This window comes from Rattus norvegicus, chromosome 6, assembly GCF_021556685.1.
Source record: "Rattus norvegicus strain SHRSP/BbbUtx chromosome 6, alternate assembly SHRSP_T2T, whole genome shotgun sequence".
Taxonomy (NCBI): domain Eukaryota; kingdom Metazoa; phylum Chordata; class Mammalia; order Rodentia; family Muridae; genus Rattus; species Rattus norvegicus.
In genome coordinates this window covers 91,048,191-91,072,500 of record NC_141539.1, presented here as the reverse complement: position 1 = coordinate 91,072,500, position 24,310 = coordinate 91,048,191, and the positions used below count along the sequence as shown (strand labels likewise).

General features: G+C 34.3%; 1 protein-coding gene across 3 annotated transcripts in view; it reads left to right on the top strand.

Annotated features, from left to right (window-relative positions):
* Mdga2 (MAM domain containing glycosylphosphatidylinositol anchor 2) overlaps window positions 1–23,873 on the top strand; it is an 862,524-nt gene extending 838,651 nt beyond the window's left edge. For 2 of the 3 annotated variants that reach the window (NM_199269.2, NM_001444001.1), the window contains 3 exon segments: window positions 3,865–3,995; window positions 16,645–16,750; window positions 18,356–23,873. In NM_199269.2, coding sequence (NP_954890.1) covers window positions 3,865–3,995; window positions 16,645–16,750; window positions 18,356–18,444 — 326 coding nt within the window. In that variant the 3' untranslated portion in view covers window positions 18,445–23,873. 3 annotated transcript variants of the gene reach the window in all.
* Window positions 23,874–24,310: the final 437 nt, after the last annotated feature.

The following is a 24,310-nucleotide window of genomic DNA, read 5'->3' as shown; positions in this document are numbered from 1 at the left end:
CAAGCACAAACCATCTCTCTGAGGATTTCAAATTACTTTTAAAGGGTATTAACACAATCCATCATATATACAATGGAATAAAACAATGTGCTGAATCAGTGCTATTGACTCTAACTTCTCCCAAGGAGCTTTATTCTGTTGCACAAGTTCTAATTTTGTTGACCAAGATGACCCTGAATAGGGTTAAATGTTTTTTGACAGCAGATTCTGTTTTAGGAACTAAAATGAGAAATTCTAGGGGGCAAGTTTGCAAGTCATTTGTTTATTCATGAGCTTTTGTTATCGTCTCAGAATAAGAATAAGAATCTAAGAAAAAAATCCATGTTATTTTGGGGGAATAATACAATCATTGTTAGCACCCACAGAAGAAGGTGTTAAATTTTAACACAGGTGGAAGCTGTGCTTCAAAAAATGATAGTATATCTTTTCTTATAAAATAAATATTTTACTTTTAAAATATAAGCTGGTCACAATATCCTAAGCAGGGAAAGGGAAAAATTCTTCTCTGTGGGGGAAAGGAAAAAAAAATGTTTCCTCTCTTTGTCCTCAGTACTTATACATCTTTCAGAATACATGATCACATGTTAAAAAGTTCATCACAAGTTCATACAAAAAATAAAATTATAAATTGAAATAAAAGTTTACAACAATGAATGTTTACATGCATATCCTTAGGATTAATTATCTGGCTAAACATCCATCACCTGTCAAAAATCCACAGGTTCATTGAAAGTCAAAAACCATAACTAAGATATTAGTGAAATTTTGTGTAGATAAAGCCAGTAAATATTTTATCTTCTATCTTAACACCTATAATAAATCATTAGTTCTCTTTTTATGACCTTTTATTTAATTGTTTTACAACCTCTTGGAATGTGCGCTGAGTAATAGAAAGTCTGGTTACTATTTAAGAGGAATTAACTGGTAACACATGGAAGACTGACAGATTTCTTGTTGCAGTTTGGACTGTCAGAAAAGGACCTAATAGCAGTCCCACTATAAAAGAGCTTAATAATCACTGATATATTTTAAGAGTTCTTATAGGACCATCATTAAGACTTAAGAAGTCATATTTCTCTATATAGCATCACTATGAGGCAATACATCTTTGTAGATCTTCAGAGTTCTGCTCAAAATAGGTGGACTAATACCTAGTGATTGTTAAATATGTTTAATAATAGCAGGAAAAGCATATTAATAGCAGGAATCTTTCCTAAAATATAAAATGAATTCTCCTGGGCCGTGCCTGTAAGAATGAATCTGTCTTTGATTATGTTATAATCCAAAGCAGGCCATCTCAGGAAGATCACCTGCTAGTTATTAGCTTGTCCTATTATGGCTACTGACAAAATATCTTTTAAATCATAAACAAAATAAATAATTAGTTTGAATTTAATCTACATGCTAACATTTTTCTTAATTAAGAAATTGTAAACATGTATAGAATAAGGCATGTTCATGACAAAAGCTATTAAACGCAGAAACAATCCCATATAATTATTTATATAATATCAGTGTTAATCAGTTTTTTTTTGTGTGTGACAAATCACCTAAAATAAACAACTTGGAAAAGGAAAGATTTATTTTGGCTCCTGTTTCATATTTTCTGTCTAGTGTTACTTGACTTCATGCTTGAAGTCCTACGGTAAAGCACTAACATGATAGAGGGGGAGACTGGAGAAAATCTACTCACCTCACGGAAGCCAGGAATCACAGAGAGATGTGGACAAAAAGGCTGGGACAAGATGCATTTTTCTGAAGCAGCCCAGAATGACCCACTTCTTCCATGCTGACGCCATCTCTTAGTCTATTTCCTCACCCTCCAATCACTTCATCAAATACAAGTCTAATCATATATTAAGTCAAAATTCTCATGATCAATTCACTTCCACATATGCATAACTCTGAAAAAACGTTGTCACAAAATCATATTGTGGGGCATTTAGAACCAAACTGCAACATTTATTAATTTTTATAATTATGCATTTTACCAAAGTAAATTATAATCTCTAACAAATTTTGACAGATTTCTCACCCTCACTATTTGTTATTTCTAATGATAATCATCATACATAAAACTGTCACTTTTAACATTTAGCCAATCCATTTACCAATATGGTTGCAAGATCAATATCCTTTAAAGATTAATCAAAATATTACATCTTACTTCCACATTAAAATGTGAAAGAGAAGTATTAAAAGAGATTTAAAAACCCTACAGGATTGCTTTATATTACAGTCAAAGGGATAAAGAATATGGGGATGGAGACAGAGAAAGTAAAGGATAGTGTGAGAAATGCAGGGACAGAACCTAGAGAAGCATAGCTGTTGAAAAAGGCTCACTGACTTTAAGTATATTTTCAGTTTTTATTAATATACATAAAATATGAAACAAAACAAATTGAGAGATGGAATAGTGTATAATGGAAAAGGAGAAGCTAAATAGAAATGGGAAGAATAGGAAAGTTGTTAAGTAAAGTTCTAATGACTGGATAACGGGTGATGTTTTTAACAACTAAAGAGGATCATTCACACCATGGACATTAAAGTAAATACTGTGGGAGAAGATATTTGTGTGTAGAAATATATAAATATCCTCTACAATTAAAGAGAAGATATAGAAAACCTTGAAATAGAACGTGAAAACAAGAAACAGAGCACAATAAAAATCCACCTTGTTTTATGGATGAATTCACATACGTTATCTTCATCTATGTACTTAAAGGAATAAACATTAGGATGAAAGAAGTCTCATCTATTAGCAAGTAAAATGTATTCTTATAACATGATCTCTGTTCAACATAATAATAAAATACAATATTTCAGTGCAGTAGACTTTTAAAAATTATCTCTTAAAATATTGATAGCATATAGATTTAGAACATAAAAATTTGGGCTCTGCATTCAAATCCTGCCTCTGCTCTTCTCTCATTACATTACATAGAGAAAATTGCTTAATTCCTAAATGCTCTTATTTGTAATGTGGAATATTTGTCATAAGTACTTTGAAGAGGTGTTGAGTGGAGTCCTAAGATGCATTATATTCTATCAAAACTATTATTATCACTGCTTTTTTGGTGTGTACAAAATAGAAAATTAAATAGATGTATTAAATGATGAGATAAAAAAGCTATCTCTTATGGTCAATACTTTCTTCAGAAGAAAAATGAGATTTAGATGAAAACAAATGTGATTTCTTTTAGAGAAAGATGCAGTATGATAGTACAAGTCAAATGAAGGTCAAATCGCATGTGGACCATTTAGTAAAAGAGTAAATGCTGTGTTGGCTCTCCACAGCTATTGTACCAAACGACAACAAATTGGGCCCAGAGTAGGCTAGGTGCATTCTCTTCTGGTTCTGGGAAACAGAATAAATAGTAAAAGATCCTGGTGCTGTAATTAAGAGGGGTATCCTTCTGATAGATTTTGGGGAAAATCTACCTCTTCTTCTGCCTTGTATTCTTTGATTGGTAGATCCTGCTCTATCTTCAAAAGCAGAAAACATCCTTCACAAAGCCCATTTTCTTTCCTGAATCAAAATGCCTTTTGCCCTGGTTCATATAACAACTGTGGTTACATTTAGAATGCACCAAGACATTTAGTCTAGACCAGCCTGTCTGCCTCAGCCACCTTAATCTTCACAGCAAAGTCATTCTGGAAACATATCATTTTCAGGTTCTAGGCAATGTAATGTGGTTATCTTTGGATCACAGCATCATACCAAGATAAAAAATTGGAGGAGAGCAAAAGACACTAGGATGTTCTGCAAGATTTAATTTTAAATGGTTGTAAATGATTGACCAAAGGAGAAACAAACTTGAAGCAGACACAAATATACAACATAAACTCCCATTGTTATTTTAGGTGTTTTAAATGTATATCTACGTTTGAAAGGGCAGACGACAATAGAGAATCCTCTATGGTCTTCGAGTGGGAACAAAGGACAACGATGGAATGAAGCTCATGTTAATATATATCCAATTACTTCATTTCAGGTAAGAAATAACTTCACTCATAGATTGATGTGTCATCAGTGCAACATTAACCACATATCTTAAAGAAGCAGTAAATAAAATATTAATATTCAAATTCTGTATAAGACGAATAAAAGTTTATCCTCACTTTGAAAAGCTATTTTATGAAGACAGATGCATCTGTATTAGCATCTATCGTGTAGAATGATAACATGAGGCATTGCCTAGCATCATGACATGCGCCTTCAATCTGCAGTTTGGGAAGCAGATGTAGATGCATCTCTGAGTTTGAGGTTAGCCCAAGTACAAAGCATACTCTAGGACATGGAGAACTGCACAGAGAAAACCTATCTCATGGAAAAAGTGAAACAAAATAAACAAACAAACCACACTCATGTTTGCATAGTCATCTATTTCTATGTAATCATTTGCATGTATTTTATTTTCTACAGAAAATAATGCAGATTTTCACTAAAATGAGCATCAATACTCTACCTAATTTGTTGGATAATTCTAGATGGAATTGGAAACACGTTTTCTACTTCAGTTATTTATCATTTTAATCAAAGTCAGGAAGTTTAAACAAATTATTTTTCTTTCTGTAAACTGAAGTTAGACTTCAGTTAAAGAGCAAAACGGCATTTATAAAGATATCAAGAATTTAATGACTTAAGATTTTTAATTGAAATAAGGAATGTTAATCCTTATCAAAGATTATATATCTATAATCTATTTTGTGAAGTTGGAAGCATGGATTTAGTGATTTAAATAACTATAGCCCAACATATGTATATGAATGTGTATGTATGCATGCCTATGTTTTCATACACTTCTAGCCGACATATACCAAAGTATTATTGTTTGTTCAAAATAATAAAAATCTTTAAAGTCTAATGACATATAATATATTCTATAGCTTTATCCTTATTTTAAAATACTCAAATCCATTTAATGATAACATGAATGCATCCATCTCATGGCTTACTTTTAAGAGTATAATCAGACTGATCTAATTATGCATTTTTTTTCATTGCATAATTGCATGACTCTTTGAGAGACTGAATTCTAAAGCTAACCAAGTTGGTAAAATGAATAAACTTTTTGCAAGAAAAAGGGATAAGAAATTAAGATTACAAGGAATCATATGACTATGAAATGTTTTACATCTATGAAGGATAATACAGTTGTAAATGCTGAAATAACTTAGGAGGGCAGAACTCAAAGTACAACTAATAATAAAGTGTGTGTGTGTGTATGTGTGTGTGTGTGTGTGTGTGTGTGTACATTGAGGCTAATTTCTTTAAAATATTTTGCTTTCTAAATGGGCTTCCTCTTCATCACAAATGATTAAATTAAATACATATACATTAAGGATTTAAGTTATGGTAATGTTATACTCAAGACAATTCTTTCTTGACATTTATGTAAATTTAATGAGCATTTGTTAAGTGCCTCCAGGACAATCATTAATTTCCTTAGATACTAGTTGAAAAAAGCGACTCCTGCTTTCTGTCTCATTGAGAGACTGGAAGATTTAGTAAAAATTCTGTGGTAAGTGATGCTGGATGTTAACCTGCAGACCTGGCAGACAGGGATGATTGAGATTTCAGGATATACTAAGACGTGAGCAGGAACAGAACAGTTTTCATGGTAGAAATCTTAAAGTAGACATTAATGACTAAGAAATTTTGGCTTACAAATTGTCAAATAATGCCTGAACTACAGATTGGTTTACACAAAAAAAGGGGAGATAGACGAGGTCAGATTCAGAAACATATGATTACTTTTGTCTTAAACTCATTGACCAAAAAAATAAAATGTCTGAGAAAAACCATGTTAAAGACATGGGAGGAGTTGTAAATATCAGTCTGAAGTTTTGAATACATGGGTATTGAGTGTGTTATCAGATTATATATATGTCCTACTAAAAACTGTCTAAATAAACAAGGAGAGGTTTACATACTCAAGTGAGCAAATCAATGATGAAACCATACAAAACCATATATTAAGATTAACTGTGGCAAGCATGCTCATCCTAAGTCGTGTCTTAAAGGAACTCATATATTCATTGACTTAAAAAAAAAGAGGAAAAGAAAAAAGTGACAAACTCAAATTAGAAAGCCAGTACAATACTGGTAGAATGTACTTTCTTGTAACATAATTTATAAAATTCTCTTGCAGGAGAAATTGAGCTTCTAAATCTAACCAAACAAAATGAATACATGTCTTTGCAATTGGTAGAAGGTAACTGACAAGCTTGGGTTTTAGTTAAGTCAAAGATATAGAAGTTATATTTTAAAGGGGATACAATGTCCACTCCAGAAAGTTTTTTCAATGTTCGGTTGCCTTTAATTACCTTTAGCTCAGGGGGAGGGTGGATACAGGCAGCTAAGTGACAAGATATGTTCACTTGAAGATCTTGTCTTGATTGGTCATATGTTCCAAGCCCCCCAGGAAACGTACTCTATAACCAGAGTCTGGATCTCCTCATTACCAGAATCCAGTTTCCACCATGTATATGACTAATAGTTCATCTGCCAATCCGGACTCAGCTAGGGCAGCCCTTTGGTCTCAGAATATCCAAATAGCAGATATCTTCTTTGTTTTCAAAGAGGATGACACTAGAAAGGAATTCTTCCTCAGTTTGTAAAATACCTGGAACATTCCAATGATGAGTTTGCTATTCATGAAGGTCTGGGTGAGTTCCTCAATGAGGCCGTACTCAGAGTACCACAGGGACCAGCCATCCTTTCAAAAATGCTCCCTAATTTGGCAATGACACAGAAAGAGTGTGTATCCTCCTTACACTTGAACTCGTCCAACACAAGGGTATTGTTGGGCAGGTGAGCTGAGGGACCCTTGGCCTTGGGTTCAGCAGCACCAGTGCCTACGCACATTAATCCATCTCTACCGGAGCTGAGGTAGCTGGCTTTTTTTCTTCTCTTTGCTCAACCTCAGGGCTTCTCTTTCTCTTCCCGTGAACTCTTTTCTTTCCTTGGTATATCCTTTTAGAGAAGAATTAGGCAAATTTCTCAGCATCAAACTGGCAACTCACACAGCTTCAGGAAGACAGCCGTGAAATGGGTTTGATTAATGCAGGTAAGGAACCAGCCTTTGGTATTAGGGAAGGTCTGGGAAAAGAAGGCTCTAAGACCTATTAATAGAGCCACAGCAGAGTGCAGACAATACCATCAGTATCATTTACTATCATGCAAACTCCTAGTCTTCAAGAGAGACTCCAACAGTCTTACCTCCCCTGTGCATTTGCATTTTCAGTAGCCCGTTTTCTTGTGCATGATTCCCAAGGTAGGGGGCACTCAGGTGCTGTAGTCACTGTTGGGAAAGCTCACCCATATATCATCTGAGCTGCTACCTCTGGAGTCCTTCCTGGCAGCTCCTCCTTGCTTACATACTGGGGAATGCCATTGCTCTCAAACGCACAGAATCCACAGTCACCCTCAATTACCGGAACCCTCATAACAGGAAGTTTTCTGAGAAATTCTAGGGCGCAGCTGGCTCTGCCAACATGGAATGGTATAGGGCAGAGATCATGGGGCCACATTGTACTGAGCAGCTAGAGTTTTCCTGTGTTCAGGATGCACGTACAGGGTCATAGGCACAGAAGGGGCAAGAAATTTACATGAAAGCATTAGAAAATTAACCAAAACGCTTTCAATATTTAATTAATAGAATTGAGTGCAGGAAAGTATTAAATTATAATAAGGTTTATTGAATAACCTCCTCTTCTGTCAGTTTTTCACATTAAGGAAAGTATACAGTTTGCTTATTGGATAATGTTTTTGCAAGAAAACCTAGTTCCCTAACCTAGAGGCAGCATGGAAACTCTAGAAAGCAGTTGCCCCTGGAACATGGGAAGAAATGGAGGCGGAGCAAGAGTCTGACTCTGAAATTGCAGGCTTCCATAGACGAGTCCCCCTTTCTTCTAATTTGGCCAACTTCAGTCCACTGGACCTGGTTTCTCACATGTTGATTTAAAAAAGGGATGTAAGAAACTTTTGTAATCAAAACTAAAAGGGGTTGTTTAAACTTTAAAAGTTGTACAGGTTCACTACTGATGAAAATATGTTTCTGTATCTGCAGATATTTGCATAAAATTCACAGAAGCATATGAACAGGAACATAGAGAGATATTCAGGAATATTTAAAATTAATCAAACTTTATTCATAGTTGTCTATGTAAGTAAGCTTTGGAGAAATTCTCTCTGCTATACTCAGCTCTGTTTGATTTTAATTAGGTTATATTTTACCTTTATAATTCACTGACCGTTTGTTTGGGGATGTAGTAACCAGGATTGCCTTGTTCAGTTGGTTCCCAATTTACTTTTCGTTCCTTATGTTTCTTGGACTTTTCCATAGATTTATTGCACCGGGAAGTTTCAACTTTTGTCTGCTATCGGTGTTGATTAGCCTGAAGGACTTCATTTGACAATTATTGAAGGATCTGTTGAGGATGGATTCTTTTCACCTTCTGTGCTTTTAAAAATTGATTTGTTCACCCTCATTTTTCAAAAAAAATCATTTCCTCTTGGCATAGCTTAGTAGTTTTTCTTTTAGAACTTTGAGGATGTCCTTCTCCTGTCTTTCTGTTGTTCTCAAGTGTGATTTTCTGGCTATGCACACACTTCTTACAACTCGGAGTTCATTTCATATTTTTCTCCTTGTTGATGGTTTGAAGAACTCAGATTCAGATATGTTTTCATATGCTGCTATGTGCTCTCCTCTTTCTGTGTACTTGGTGGTTTCCTGAGCTCACTACACCTATGGGTTCACTGTTGTATGAAAATTGAGGATTGTCGAGCTAGTTTCTTCCTATCTCTTTGTTGTCCCATGTTATCCTTTGAGAATTCTGTTAGAACATTTGGTTTTGATTTTAGTTAGGTTATATTTTACCTTTATATTCACTGACCACTTGTTTGGGAATGGCGACTCTGCATTTATTCTCCTTTGGTGAACTTTGAATCTTAGAATTGCATTTTTCATCTATATAAATTCAATCTTGGTCCTTTGACAAAATATTTTTATTTCTCTTGTTGATGATTGAAGCAGATAAAACTTAACTGTTTTGAGTCACTGCCTGCTCATACACATCCATATCAGTCTTGGTTGGCTTTAATAAATTGATTCTTCTTCCCTTTATGGGTCATTATCTAGTTTTCACTTGAAAATCTAGTAATTTGGGTGATAGACATTATTAATTTTAACTTAATAGATGCTGGATATCTATAAAACTTCAGAAGTAGTGTAAAGCTTTTACAATGATGTGTTTGAGGTAGAAATAATCCATATATTTTAAGGAGATAGAGAAAGACACATTTTCTCTTTTCTATTTCATCTCTCCTCCCTACCTCCCTGCTATCCCTCTTCCTCTTTCACTAGCTGTCTCCTTTGCTTCCTCTCTAGCATTGATCTTGTGCTTTATCACATTTACTTTATTGTTTCTTCCTATTGTGCTTTAAAGAAACCTAAAATACTAAGAACAAAGCTTTATGCTTAAAAATTACATCACCAAATATGTTGTCAACCTTATCTGCGTAACTTGATGAACAAATGTTATCAAATCCAGACATGGTTTAAGTGAAACAAAACTTTATAGCATGCTTTAAAGGCCATTCATGTGTAATACTTTTTAAACTGCCTTTGTCTATGTTGGTTCTCCATTCAATCTCTTCAGAGTCAGATTTTCTTCCAGGTGTCAAACTGGTTCTGTTTACAATGACCTGAAAACTCTATTCAGGGCAAACATAGGATGACTTGATTTCCATTTCTCATGGATATCCTGGATTTACATCATGGTCAGATGCACTATGCCCTAAACCCCATTGCTTAGTCTATTTTCTCCAGTAATTTGTTTTCTCGAATGGGGGAAAATTATCTGACTTCAATTGCTTTCATTTGAGGCTACCAAAAGGTAAAAAAATTTGGATCAGTACACTTTTGTCTAAATTACCAATAAGAAATCATGGTAAGCAAATTTTTTGTTTTGAAATTTCTGTTCTTTAATTTCACAATGTATTGCTAGACCTATTGACTGTTTATTTCATCTCATAAATCTTAACTGTGCAAGAAACCTACTCATGCCCTGACACAATATGCCCATTTAATGTGTTTATTTTCTCTATTGTTACTTAGAATTGTTTAAAATTAATAATTTTTAACTCTGAAATAATTTATACAGTAGCAAGATTTTTAAAATACTTTCTTTGTTATGCCATGCCTACCAAAAAACATTGTCACATTAATATATACTAATGTATTGTCATACAATTTAAGTGTAAGCAGTAATAATATCATTCATACCTAGATTTATGAATTTGAAAATATTTTTAAGTCAAGTAGAAAGCATGATGCTCACTTTTTTGGAGCAGTAAATTGAATATGAGTGGTTTGAATTTCTCTTTCACTAAGATTTATGTACTTTTATTGATTGACCTTTTAAGTATGTTTATGTAAAGCCTATTAAAATTTACACACTTGCCAGGTCTCTTGAGCATCGTCAATGAATTTTCTTGGGGAAAATAGTATTGCATTGTGAGTCAAAATAAAAGTTTTATTATACTGAATTTCTTTGTTGGCTTTTTCATGGAATTAATTTAGCATCATTAGTGCTTGTAAGGATAATAAAGTTTGCTATATGTTAGAGATAAGGTCAAAACTTATAAAAACTCAAAATCAATATAATATTAACCATGTAAAATCTTCTATAATGTACACACTATGTAACAAGGAAAATAACTCATTTCTTCTTTTGGTACTGTACTTTGTTCATAATCTGGCCTAATTTTTCCCCAGGAATCATCTAATAAAAAGACATTATAAAACAATACTATTTACAGATCATTATTTTGCTAAAAGCAATTAAACATCTTTTACACTTGCATTCTCATTTAAATATTTGGAGATATATTTTAAAGAAATTTAAATATAAGTAATTATTACTAATAAGTATATTCTTCTCAATATGACTACAGTCTAATAATAAAAATGACCTCAAAATAATCTTGATCACCAAAGTCATATTCTCATGCAGGTCTAAATCTTACATGGCAAATCAAATTCTAGGACAATGATACAGATATCATGATTGTGGCTGAATTCACCATTTAAAAATGTTTTAAAGGGATGCAGAGAGGGCTCATTGGTTATGATTACATATGCATCTTGGAGAAAACTTTAGTTCAATTCCTTGCACACATATCAGGCAATTCACAACAACCTGTAACTCCAACTCTAGGGGATTCAATACATCCAGTGTCCTTGGAAGCCAGCATACATACATGAGGTACTCATATGCATATACATAAATAGCAAAATAAGTCTTCAGATAAATACCTCCCATTTATAGCTCACAATTTACTATGTTTCTCTGTCTTCCATTCCAATTCAAATTTATTATTAAAAGACTTTGAGACTTGACATCCAGCCAGTTGAGGTGGAACCTTGTAAAGTTATACTCATAGTTAATATTGGAATAGTTTCTCTAGAGAAGAATCTAAGACTACCCTAACTAGTGGAGGTACCACCTCATAGCTTTTTAAATGGTTGAGCATGGTTCAGTTAATTTGTTGAACCAATAAGATAAATATCATTCTTAACTCTAACTGCTATATATAAATTTATTAAACTCATGTTTTTGTCAATTATATTCATAATAATTTTTTTCAAATTGTACCATTAAACTTCAACATTTCATTTAACTTGTAACAGCCAGACGGTATCTGTCTCTTGTCAGAAAGAAAATACTTGTCAACATTTGCAAACGCTTCCCTGAACAGTGAAGTCAATATCTGAAGATATTGTATTATTTGAACCATTAACTACTTGGATTCATTAGCTCTCTGCACAGATCTTCTTTGCTTAGTGATGACATCTGAAGACAATGGTTTAATCTATCTGTGTCCGTGGAGTCAACTGCACATTGTTAAAAGAGCTGTATTTGTCAGAAACCATTAATCTATCACTTGAGGCAAGTGTGTGTGCTTGGTGTAATTTTAAGCAGAAATTCATATAATTTGAAAATTCCATCTGAAGTTACCCACCAGGAGTTAATATTACTTTTTAATTTAAAATATTTTATATCTTTGGGCGTTTTGCCTGCATGTATGTCTGGGCACCATGTACATGCCTCTGTCAGTGAGGCCAAAAATAAATGACTAAACTCCATTGAAACCGGGGAAATGAATAGCTGCTAGCTGCCATGTGGGTGTTGGGATTTGAACCCTGCTTATCTGAAAGAGCAGCAAGGGCTCTTAACCTTTAAGCCATCTCTCCAGCCTCAGTGTTAATTCTCCAGTGAGGTGTTTGTTACATCTTTATTTGTTTGCATTCTATGCATGCTATATGAAAACATTTAAATTGTAAAGTAAGTTTTTTTTATCTAAGGAAATATTTTACATAATGTCAACCTGGTCATGTAGGAAAAGTCAGTTTTACATAATTTTATCTCTTAGGAAACCCAAACCTCGGCACCGTCTCCTTATATCCACATGCTATTAACTCCTTTGAATCCATTAAGCCAAACACACTGCAAAAGTGCACAATAAGAAACATTTTTAACACTGCAGTGAAGTAGTAGAATAATAATGAAACTTTGCAAATGGGTGGCAGAATACAGCATTTTAAACAGAGGTTCTTCCTTCTCCGAGGGAATATAATTTGCAGTTTATTCATATCATCTACACTGGAAAACATAAAATTCAATGTTCTGTGACTGTCTCTTGATTTTATACTTGAAAGTTGCTACCAAAGACATATTTTTTAATAAAGGCTTGAAATGCCAAATATGACACACTCTTTGGCAAGTACAACTAAACAGATTTTTGTAATCTACATTTTTCTGTAACGTAAATCTATCCCTAAGACCTTGGTCTTAATATCATCAATAAATCTACTATGACCTATGTATTTTAATTTGCAGTTACAATTAAGTGCATACACATAGTGTAATAAATGCTTTTTGGCGAACCTATCAGTTCAAAAGCACTCAATATATTCTCAGTAGTAAACTATCACAAACCAAGCAGCTAGGACGACACCATTAGACATGACAAAGTAAGCAGGAAAATGCCTACAAAGCCTCAACCCCATACAAAAAGCTACAGGCAACTGAGAAAGCTGGAAGCAGGCAGGAGAGGTGGTCTTCTCCATGGAAGATCACACCATCGGTTTGTCCAGGACCAAATGGACTGTCCCGAAAATGAAGCATACAACTAGCCTACTTACTGAGCAGTTGATATATAGGAATAGAAGTGAATATGTAATTGGTGCCATCTGTAACCTCCTGTTTTTCTGATATATAAATAAATGCCTCCACCAATAACTTGGGCATGTTCCACAACTAGCTCATACCATAATTATCTATTGATTCTGTTCTATGTCATGCCACGTGGCTGGTTACCTGGTCCTCAGTTTCATATGACTGTCTTCATCTATCTCTGGAGAGAATATCCTTCTTGTGCCTTCCTTCATCCCAGAATCTCTTCACTTCCCCACCCACGACCCCTGCATTCTCTCTGCTAGAATTCCTACCTCCTATTTCCTGACTCAGATCATTGGCCATAGGCTTTTCTATTGACAGGTGAATGCTTTGACACAGTGCACAAGAGATTATCTTTCAACATGTATTCACATAGATGCTTGAGAAAAATCATTAATGAAAGAAGAGGACTTGAATTTGAAGAAGAGTGGAGAGGGATCTATCGAAAGGTTCAAAGGAAGAAAAGGAGAGAAATGCTGTAATTGTATTAAACTCTCAAAATTACAAATACTCAAGCAACCATGCCTGACTTTCTGATTTTTCTGAGACTATAAGATCTCTGTACCCAACAGGATAGGATTTCCAATAATCACAAAGTTACAAATAATTATTAAAAACACTGTACATGCAGTAAGAGTTTTGTCAAGAAAACATTTTTATCATATCAATAAAGGATGACGTTTCCCATTTAAAACTCATGCTAGGTTTCCAAAAAAAAAAAAAAAAAAAGCCTGCTACATTTAGTGGTCAATGATATTATCAACAGTTATAAATGTCAGTGACATTATTGAGTCTGCAAATCAGCCAACTTTTATTACCACCCACTAATTCAGTATCTTGAAGGGATAAAATAGTCCTATAAAAATTGCTCTAGAGATAGACAGCCCTCTTTCTTGGTCAAGTATGGTTCAGTTTTTATTGATTTGTAAATTAAGCATGTAATACGACCTTTTGCTAGTAAGCAGACAGCACACATGTTAAATTATTTTAGATGGTCTCTCCCCATCACTCCCTTGCAATCTACCCATAAAAATGGTGTCTTTCACATCTCTACTGATTCAAGACTTTGCCTTCAATGTAAACGTAGACCTGAGCCTGCAACTCTGATCAAGGGAATCAAGAAGAAAAGGAAAATTTATAATTTTGAAATAATTGAATCAGGAGGAGTGATCAGTATTAGAAGGCAATGACTACACAGTATTTTATAGTGATGGATCATTAAAATTAAAATATAGCTTCCCAGGAAAGCAGCTGCAAGAAAGTTGCAGACGATTTTGAGAATATGTTTACTTTCATTTTTATTTTTATATATAATCCTATTGACTTATATTGGCCCCTGACTATAGATAGAGAATTTACTAGGTGAACATAATTGTATACTTCAAGGAAACCAGCCACTTTTACAGCTAAGAAAATCTGTATACTACTAAAGCCGATGCTAGCAAACCTTTGCAATGAAGAATTTGATTCCAGATGCTGATGTTTAAATCCCAAGTGGCTGCACATGTAGACCTTCTTACCCACCCCTGAGTGGACTGTCACTCTTAGATCACTTCCTCACATAAAGCATAGCCTCACATAAGGAATGCAGAACCCTCTTCTACACGGCTGCATTGTAAGTCCCGTGTCTTCCTCCATAAGTGCTATCAGCTGGCGTCCTTCTCTTCCTACTAACTATGGTCATCTGTTCAAAGTTAAATTCCAAGTAATTGAGGGGAACTGTAAGAAAAGTCTAGACAATTGTGGATAGTTAATAATTATACCAACATACAAACTTCTCACTTTTTCTGCTCTCTAAAATTAACATGACAGCCCACAAGAAATCTGTCCAGTAACATATTCAATGATATACATAAAATAAACACATAAAATAAAACTATAACAGCACATCGTAGGGCCTATATCTAAGGTCACCCAAATTATTTGCATCACCCACCACTTTGCCAGCATTTCTCTGACCACTTCATATTTAAAATCCAACAATACAACTTCTTATTTCCCAGCATATAAAATTACTCCTTTTTGCCCATTTGATCTGCATATTCAAAATCCATAAACTGAAACCATGGTTCTGAGTCTCTGAACTTTAGCCTGCCCTTGTGCTTCTCTTCAGTGATGCAGGTTATCTGGAATATTCTCCAGAGATGGCTTTGTACAATCTTAATTATCATGAATAAATAATAAGGAAAAGCAGAAGAATTAAAATATTAAATCTGTTAATTAAGACATCACAAAACATTTCCCTTACTAAGTTGCAGAGAGTGTCTACCTGGCTGCCTGTAAGTAAAGGGCAGGGGTTTAAGAAAAGGCGTGAAGACAAAAGTCTTTGCTTACTAATTGGAAACTTTTATTGAGAAAATGATCACAGCATACCACACAGTATTGATGAGCCTAGTAAAGGTAACCTAAACTTTCTAAGGATAATCTTAAATTTATCTTTAATGAACTACTTTCAAAGATAAACCAAAAATAAGGGCAAACCTGTTGCACTGTAAAACACATTTTCACTCAAATATTACTAAAATAAGGTAGCTTTATAAAATGCATACATTACTGTTATCTTTTTAAGAAAGATTTATTTTATGTATGAGTGTTCTCCCTACATGTACAACTGCATGCCAGAAGAGGGCATCCGTTTCCATTACAGATGACTGTGAACTACCATGTGGGGTTTGAACTCAGGACCTGTAGAAGGTCTGCCGGTGCTCTTAACCACTTCACCATCTCTTCAGCCTACACTAGTATTATCTTATATTAGAGTAATTTATTACATTAATGTTTCTTTGGGAAGACCAAATTAATATATTTTTTCAAAATTTCTCTGAAAGTATAAATTGCTAAGTACATAGGTTACATTTTAGCATGTAAAGTAATTTATTTTTCTGGAAGAAAGAAAATTTGAGGATTAAAAAAATAATTCTAAAGGTCTGGTCTTCTTCAAGAGTAAATAATTAAATGTTTGTAATCATGGCTTTTTTTGTTATCATAGCCAGAATTAATAATGAATTTTATCTGACATCACTCATTGAGCCTCAGTACTCAGCTATTGTAAATACTGGATATTCAAGGGCTTTTGACTAGATTCTAATTTATTAGTCTATGTTCATATATACAATCAAGTTTTAGATGTACAGTTCCAAAGCAAAATTACAGCAGGAAGTCCAAAGGTGAGTAAAATGAGCTTGAGGAGCCTGTACTCTGTGCCTGCAAACTATCAAAGCATTTCGACAGTGTACGCTATGGTTCTCTTCTAGACTTTAAAAAAAATACTGATAAAAGCATATTGATTTGTTCCTTAAGATGTTTCTTGAAGAGTTGTGTTGTGTGATTAGAGAAAACTGAAGAAATACATTTCTGCACAATAAAACCACTCTAATAAATCTGTCGTGTTTGTAGTTAATTTTTGAAGGCATTCGGGGTCCTGGGATAGAAGGTGACATCGCCATTGACGATGTGTCAATTGCAGAAGGAGAATGTGCAAAACAAGACCTACCAACTAAGAGTAAGTGTTTCTCTTCTTGAGTACCACTTGATACATGTGGATGTGATACAACAATTATTAGAGTAAAATGTTTCCATTTCACAGAAAATGTTTAGTTTTAGTTAAAACTTTATTTTTGACTGAATCATTCATGCTATGATTAAATCAAATGGCAAGTGCAATGTGGCTATATTTTCAGCAACAAAATGATAGTAATTTCTACTTAATTCTATGTAAGACTAAATCACTGTGACTTTAAAAAACAGATTTAAAATTTATTAAGTTATGCTATTTTGTCAGGGGGTGGAAAACTTTTATTAAAATATTTGACAAATCTATAAACATAATAGTCAGTTATGTAGCAGAGGTGCCTTTAACTCCAAATAGCTGAAATATGAATTTTCTAGAGCTAATATTGTTCTTTTTACAGATGTAATTATATGGAAATTTAGTATGTGAATTTAGTAATGGAATAGCACTATTTATTCTGACACGATCTACTTCATATGTACCCCATGATCTTGTAAAATAATTTTATTTTCATCTAAGAATAGTTTATATTATACATTAATGGAGTCTTAAATTTCAAGTTTTTATTTCAGGCCCATTTTAAAATAAATATAAAATGATATGTATAAAGTATTCTGGGCCCCTAAGTCTTCATCTCACATTATCCATTTGAAACATGTATTCAGAATCATTGTTGGAATGCATTTTAACTTCAATATTTTCTTAGACCTATCTGGAAAATTCAATTCTATGATCACACAATGAGGGAGTAATCAAGCTAAATTTCCACAAATAACTCATCAATAATTTAGTATATTCAAAGTGTATTGAAATTCTATGTGGCTAAAGGGTTCGATGCACCAGAGCTCTTCAACCCAATATATTTATGGAAAAATTATTACAGTCTACATAGTGAAAGTCAAGAATGCAGTTACAGCTTAATGGGCATAATTAACTCCATTATTTGGCATTGTTGAAAATTTTTAAAAAGTGGCAATGAGCTGTGGTCATTTGTTATGAAACTCAGCATTGAAGATACACATTTTGTAAAAACTTCCTGGGTTTTTATTTCAGAAAAGGCTCAGCGGCACCCACATGAACACAGTCTGCTTAGAACAGAGAGAATCATGCACTATTCAGAAGCTGCGAGCTTGTTCACAGCTCACTTTCAGCGAAGCTAACCTTACCCTAGACGAAAGCCATGCCTACATTGCATTTTCATATTTAATCAAAACTAAATAGGTGCAATTTGATAAGTTGAGGTAAACTTTCCAAATGGGGAAAAGAAAAAAGAGAAAGCAGGAGTGAGCATAGTCACGGGCTGGGAAAGTCTGCCTCGCTTTTGCTGCCATGCTCTAGAACATTCTCATGGATGGGATTTTTAAATTGGTAAACCCACAGTAATATGTGTCTGCCATATTGATAACCGCAGATCCAGCCTGCTTCCTCCTCCTGCATGCCTTCAAAATAAAATGACATCTAATGCAAAACCTAGTTTTCTCCCAAATTATTTTCCTCGGTTTAAATTTCTTTAGATCAGAAACGCTGCATTGGTGGCGTCATGGAATGTTTATGGCCTTAATGTCAGTGTTGGGTACCTATCTTCTTTATCTCTAGATTCCGTGGATGGTGCTGTTGGGATCTTAGTTCATATATGGCTTTTTCCAGTTATCATCCTCATCTCGATCTTAAGCCCTCGAAGGTGACCTTATCCTGGCAGAGGCTATAAATGATTCACCAGGCACTGGCATGAAGAAAGAGTCTTTGTAAATGGACACTGAAAAAACAAACTACCAAAGATTCCTCCACTGACTACTGACTCAAAATTAAATAATAAGAACAACATTTTTTAAGCACTGGGGATAAAAAAAAGACATCTTGGAAATATAACTTATTCCAAACTACATATAGAAGATATTCTTGGCCTGGGTACAAAAGAGCCCTTCAGGTGCTTTTGTGGCTAAAATGATTACAGCTTCATCTGGTTGAACTCTGGAAAAAGAAAATAAAAGAAAAAGAAAGAAAGAAAAAGAAGAAGAAGAAGAAGAAGAAGAAAAAGAGCTATAGAAATCCTCGTCAAAGCACAAAGTCATGGCTGGTTTTGTTTCAAATGAATAGTTTGCTTGTTACCATGGAAACCTAATGGCCTGCCAACAAAAACCTCACTGTAAACAGGGTACGTGGAGAGCTGGCGTTTATTTTCCTTTCAAGAAGGTTTTATGTAGAGAATTAAATAAATGTAGGCCCTTTTACCTTGGCTGTTACCCTTCCTTGAAAATACTCCAAACTCGGAATTATTTAAAGGTTTCATATCCCTGCCCGCCTTACCCCACCCTACTTTTACTGTTGTTTGGGTTTTGTTGTCGTTGTTGTTGTTATTGTTGTTACTGTTTGTTGTAGTTATTTTCTTTTTTCTTTTTTTTTTCTCCCTCCCATGGCTAAGCTAGATAACTGTATGATGTCTCTTTTTGCATGCACTGCTATCCAGGATGGTAAACCTGGGCTTACATATTACACAGGCTTATCGGAGTTTGCTTGCGGCCACTTGACACCCAAACTACGTCATCTGTTCCTATGAAGAAACCAAACCACCATCTTTTATAAATTGCCATGGAAACCAAGTGCCTTCAATGAAACAAGCCTGAATAATTTTCAACTCAGAAGCTTGCACTGCTAACAATGGTTTGTGTAAAACTATTTTGTAACCAGACGACACAGCCTAAATGTGCAAATTACAGGCAAGACACCCTAGCCGCTTCTGAAGAAGAAAGGACCGACGTGCTGCGTAAACCTACGCAGACAAGATTATTTGTTTCACCTCCTAGACAGCCATGGCCTTTCGGCTTAATGTCCATAGAAAGTAACTTCCATTGAGACCAAACATGGGAGCAACACTTTTTTCTTCCAGGTTATTAATGGGTCAACCAGAGCAAAAGGTTGTTGAGATAATACTTAGCACAGAAGGTGGTAAAACACAGAAGTGATTTTTTACTCTAACCTCCATTTCAAATGAGATTGGCTTTGCCTTTAGAGGGAACAAGGAAATGTTTGCGATTGCCGTGCATACAAACTCTGCCGCGGAACTGGGCCTGAAAAAAATCTGCCTTTATTCTAAACACTGAGGGGAATAGGCCTCTGCCCTTTAGTCAGACTCTGTGCAAATTGTGAAATATTATTTTATTATTTTAACAAGATTAAAAAACACTTTTACAAAAAAACAAAAACCTGTAAAAATGATTTTGAGCTACCTGAGGACAAACCATAACTTTAACCAGCCAGTTTTCCAATGCATTGTAAATTTCACTTAAACCTGTTGGTTATGACAATTTGAAGATCTTTTTCCTTAAATTATCACAACTTTTAACTTCATTTAAAAAAGACTTTTGTCTAAAGAAGAATATTATTATTATCTGTTCTTTCAACACCCCAGGATTTAAAAAAAAATACTGATTATGCAAGTAATTGGGATCTAAGTATTAAATTGCAGCATTTGCAAATATTAATATAAAAAGCACAACAAAATGTAGTGGAAATGACAAAGCTTGATTTTTTAAAACAACTGTAGAGATGTTTGTGCAAATTCAATAATTCAACTTAAAATATAATTTTACAGCTCTGTTCAATAAAGCCTCTTTCCAGGTAAGGTATGAGAAACAGTGTGTGTGTTTGTTGGGCAATAGTCACCCTTTCATTTAATGAGATTAGTTATGCAATTTACTGGTTTTATTATCTTGGGATAAATCTTCAGTTCTTCATACACAGTTAATGTTTGCAGGAACAAATTTGAAAAAAACACACCATGTATCCTCCTTTTATTTTTGTTAAACCTGTTAAAATGTTGTACCTCTGTAGGTAAAATGCAAACCGAAATACAAGTGGAAATTTACTATCAAATTTCATAGTCAGCTCAAAAGGGGACATATCAGAATAATTACATAGGGATAGAATCAAAAAACCTGTGTCCCATAAATCACACAAAGGAAGCAAATGATTAACCTAATTTATTTTAATAATTAGTTATATTGAAAATCCTTTTTAAATTTCCAAGTCATCCATCTAGTTTCTCAAATCAAAGATTTACAGTAGGTAATATCTGGGCACTTAGCATGGGAAAGATCTGCATTCACCTGCATGTCCGCCATATTGCCACCAACAATAGTTCTGCACTACCCAGGACGAGTAAAAAACAAATTCATTAGGTCTTACTTTTTGCATTCTCTCTGCCAGGTCGACAGTACGTGTCTTCTGCTTAAAGAGAGGCTCGACTTGTTATCTTCTTTCAATTACGTTTAAGTTGATTTGAGTGAGGCTTTTGTAAATGAATTTAAAGGAAAAAGACCCCTAAATTCTGAATATCGGAAGGCATACATGTCACTTCAAGATAACTTAGTTTTTTTTTCTCCTTCTCAGTTATCCTGAGCAAAGAAGTCGATATGAAAGTTTCAGTTGTGTCATTAAAGCATTTATCGAACGTAAAAATCTTTCCTAAATTTTCACATAGTAAGAGAACACACTCTGGAAGTTAAAGAGAACTGGCTGGTACTTCAAAATTAATTTTTATTAAACTTCTAAGAAGTTGCAGATGGTTGTGACGAACACGGGACTATCAGAGGTGAGAGCAGGTGGACGAGAGAGGTGGAGAGAAACACAATTTCTCACATGAGAGTCACATCATTTAGACTCGCCAATCAACATAATCACTGTTTTTACATCAGATCAAATGCTCAGTTGCTTTAATGAAAGTAAATGGCTAAAACTGTGGAAAGTTCTAAATGAGTTGGATACATGAACTGGAAACATTGTGAAATCACCTTGTCTTTAGTAGAAGAAATGATGGTGGAACCCTTAAACACCTTCCCATTCCTAACATTGTTATGTTTATCAGAACTGCACCCAATGCCACCTTCCCCTTACCATTTTGCTAATGTGTCAGCGTATAATTTGAGAGGCCTGTTCGGTTCTTTTCTTTTCTTTTTTTTAAATGGGGAATCATTTAGCAATCAGGGTTTTATTTTTGGGAGAAACAACATGCTGTGTAATCTCCAGTTACTCACAATAACTGATCCGCGTTAGTTAGGAGTGGTACCACTTTCATGGGTTCAGTGATGTTTCTTCACGGGCTAACATTTCTACAGTTGTGTCGACTTTCATTGCAGTTAGCAGCACTCTCATGTAGTGATATAAACATGCACACGGGAGCTGAGAAGACCCGAGTAAGAACATGTAACACTTTGACGAAAGTTGCCAGAATGGTCAAACAATGCCAAATATGATATTTCCTTGGGAGCTAAGAGTGAGAAAAAATATTGCCCAATCACACTTATCAGATGTATAAATAATCATGGACTATGCAGTTTTGAAAAAAAATAACCTACTTACCTTTCTTTTAAAATGTTTTTTTTAAAGATGCTTTGCATACATACCTACCCCTGCTTTTCCATTTCCTACCTACTTTTCTGTCTTGTGTTTTTATAGTTCCATCCTGGAAATATGTATCCCTGGTCTGCTGTGCTCCCAGGTTCCATAGGGCTTGTATTCAACAGATCATGAGTTTGGCCCATGATCAGTTCCTTTAAGAGAACTGATAGATGCTTGGTTACAATGTCAGGCAGTGGACCTTGACACTAGTGGCACTTCACTTCACATTTCCCCCAGAATTGGCTCAGCATAACAATGGATTATATCTGAATTAGGACCTAACTAGTCTGTTATACCATGTAATATACAGTGAAAATAATTCCATTCTTTACTTGGACATATGATAAAATATAAATTACAGCTGTACTAACTTTTCATCAAACATGCAATATTATTTTAAATACTTTATAATAATAAACTTATCTGCCAATGAAATGTGTAATTTGAATAATAATTCATTCATTTCTATACTTGAGACTCTAAACATGACTGTGGTATTACTCAGAATCATTTAATTTTGTTTCTCTTGGTAATTTTAAATTTGTGATAAATTGATTTGATTTTGGAAAAACTTTTCAAATGATCCTCCTAAATTTGTGATTTATGTTCCTTATTACAGAACATTTTTTTTCTGTGCCTTTCAAATATCAGGGCCACTGAAATAGACATTTAAACTGGAAAAAATTGACCTTCCCCAAATACATTCTAAATTAATACGACATTCAGCCGTGTCTCAACAAAGCAGAGGGTGTACTCTTCTTGCAACTGGGCAGTTGATCTCAATGAGGAGTTATTGCATTTTCTGTGAAAACAATAAAGTCATAGGGTTCAATCCCAAGCTGCTGCTTTTCCTACAGCATTCCCTCTGTGGCTAGCCCATTTAACTCATTTTCTTAGCATTGTTTTTAGAAAGGAATGTCTGTCCTTTTCTACTGTCTTAGAAGGAAAATTGCTACAAAATAATTTGATTTTTTTCTCAAATCTCATAGAAATTTTGTTGTATATTCATAGTATATCTACATACAATTGTGTATGTTATTACGTGAGCAGTGAAAAACATAAACGCTTGACACTATAATGGGAAGCATGACAGCCAAGAAAGTCCCTAGTGGATTACTTAATGTCTGTTGGAATAGAAGTGAGAAATTATGGTAAAGCTTCCACATTTCTATAGGAATTACTTTTTGAGCATATGGCCGTTTGAAGGTTAATAAGACTGTGAGCAGTGGTTTCACTGCTCTGAACCCATATTGAGAATCTCAAACTGGAATCCAAAATTTGGAATAGGGCTGAGGTTAAACTCTGGGTAGAAACTGCAATAGTTTTCTCAAGGATATATTTGCAACTGATTGAATTTAATTTCAACAGTACTAATTTTCCATGAGTTTATTTGAAATGTGTTCTTATTTTTCAAGCGTCGGGAAATTCTATGAGTAGGGCTAAGCTTGGTAGTTTCGCTGGTTTTCTTGTGGCTCTTTATTGTTGTCCTGGCGCTCCAGGCTTCCCTTTTTATTTCTTGAGTCTCACCAGTATATTTAAATGTATAAGTTTAATCAAATATGCATTGTGTTAAATTTATATAAAACATTGGAGACCATAAAATTTAGATTGAACTTAATTTACATTTTGATATTTTCCTTCTTCCAAATAGTTTCAGATAGCTGTATGTTATTTTCCTTGGAATTTTTTTCAATAAATGAAATTATGTTAAATACTCTATTAGTGTTTGGGGAAATTTTCTGCTGTCAATAAGTATTTAACTTAAAAAAAAACAAAGAATGACATTTAGAATGGCAATTAAAATTAAAGTACCATGATTTCTTTTGCAATTAAGAAGCCTTTATAGACTCACTACTACAGTGAACACAATTAGACTATCAAGATTTGTGTTGATTTTTACATCCTTTGCGATAGATCATTTTATTCTATTGTATTAGACTGCCAGACACTAAAATCTTTCTGAACCGATGTAATTTAAGAATCGTGGTATTATGATGTGGTGTATCAGCTAGGCTTCTATATGACACATGAAATGATCACAGCTGGATGATGCAAAGATTGCAGCTGGATGATGTAATGATCGCAGCTGGATGATGCTAAACAGATTCAGAGACATTGTTTTAATCACATGTTCCCAAGGACACTGTCAGCTAA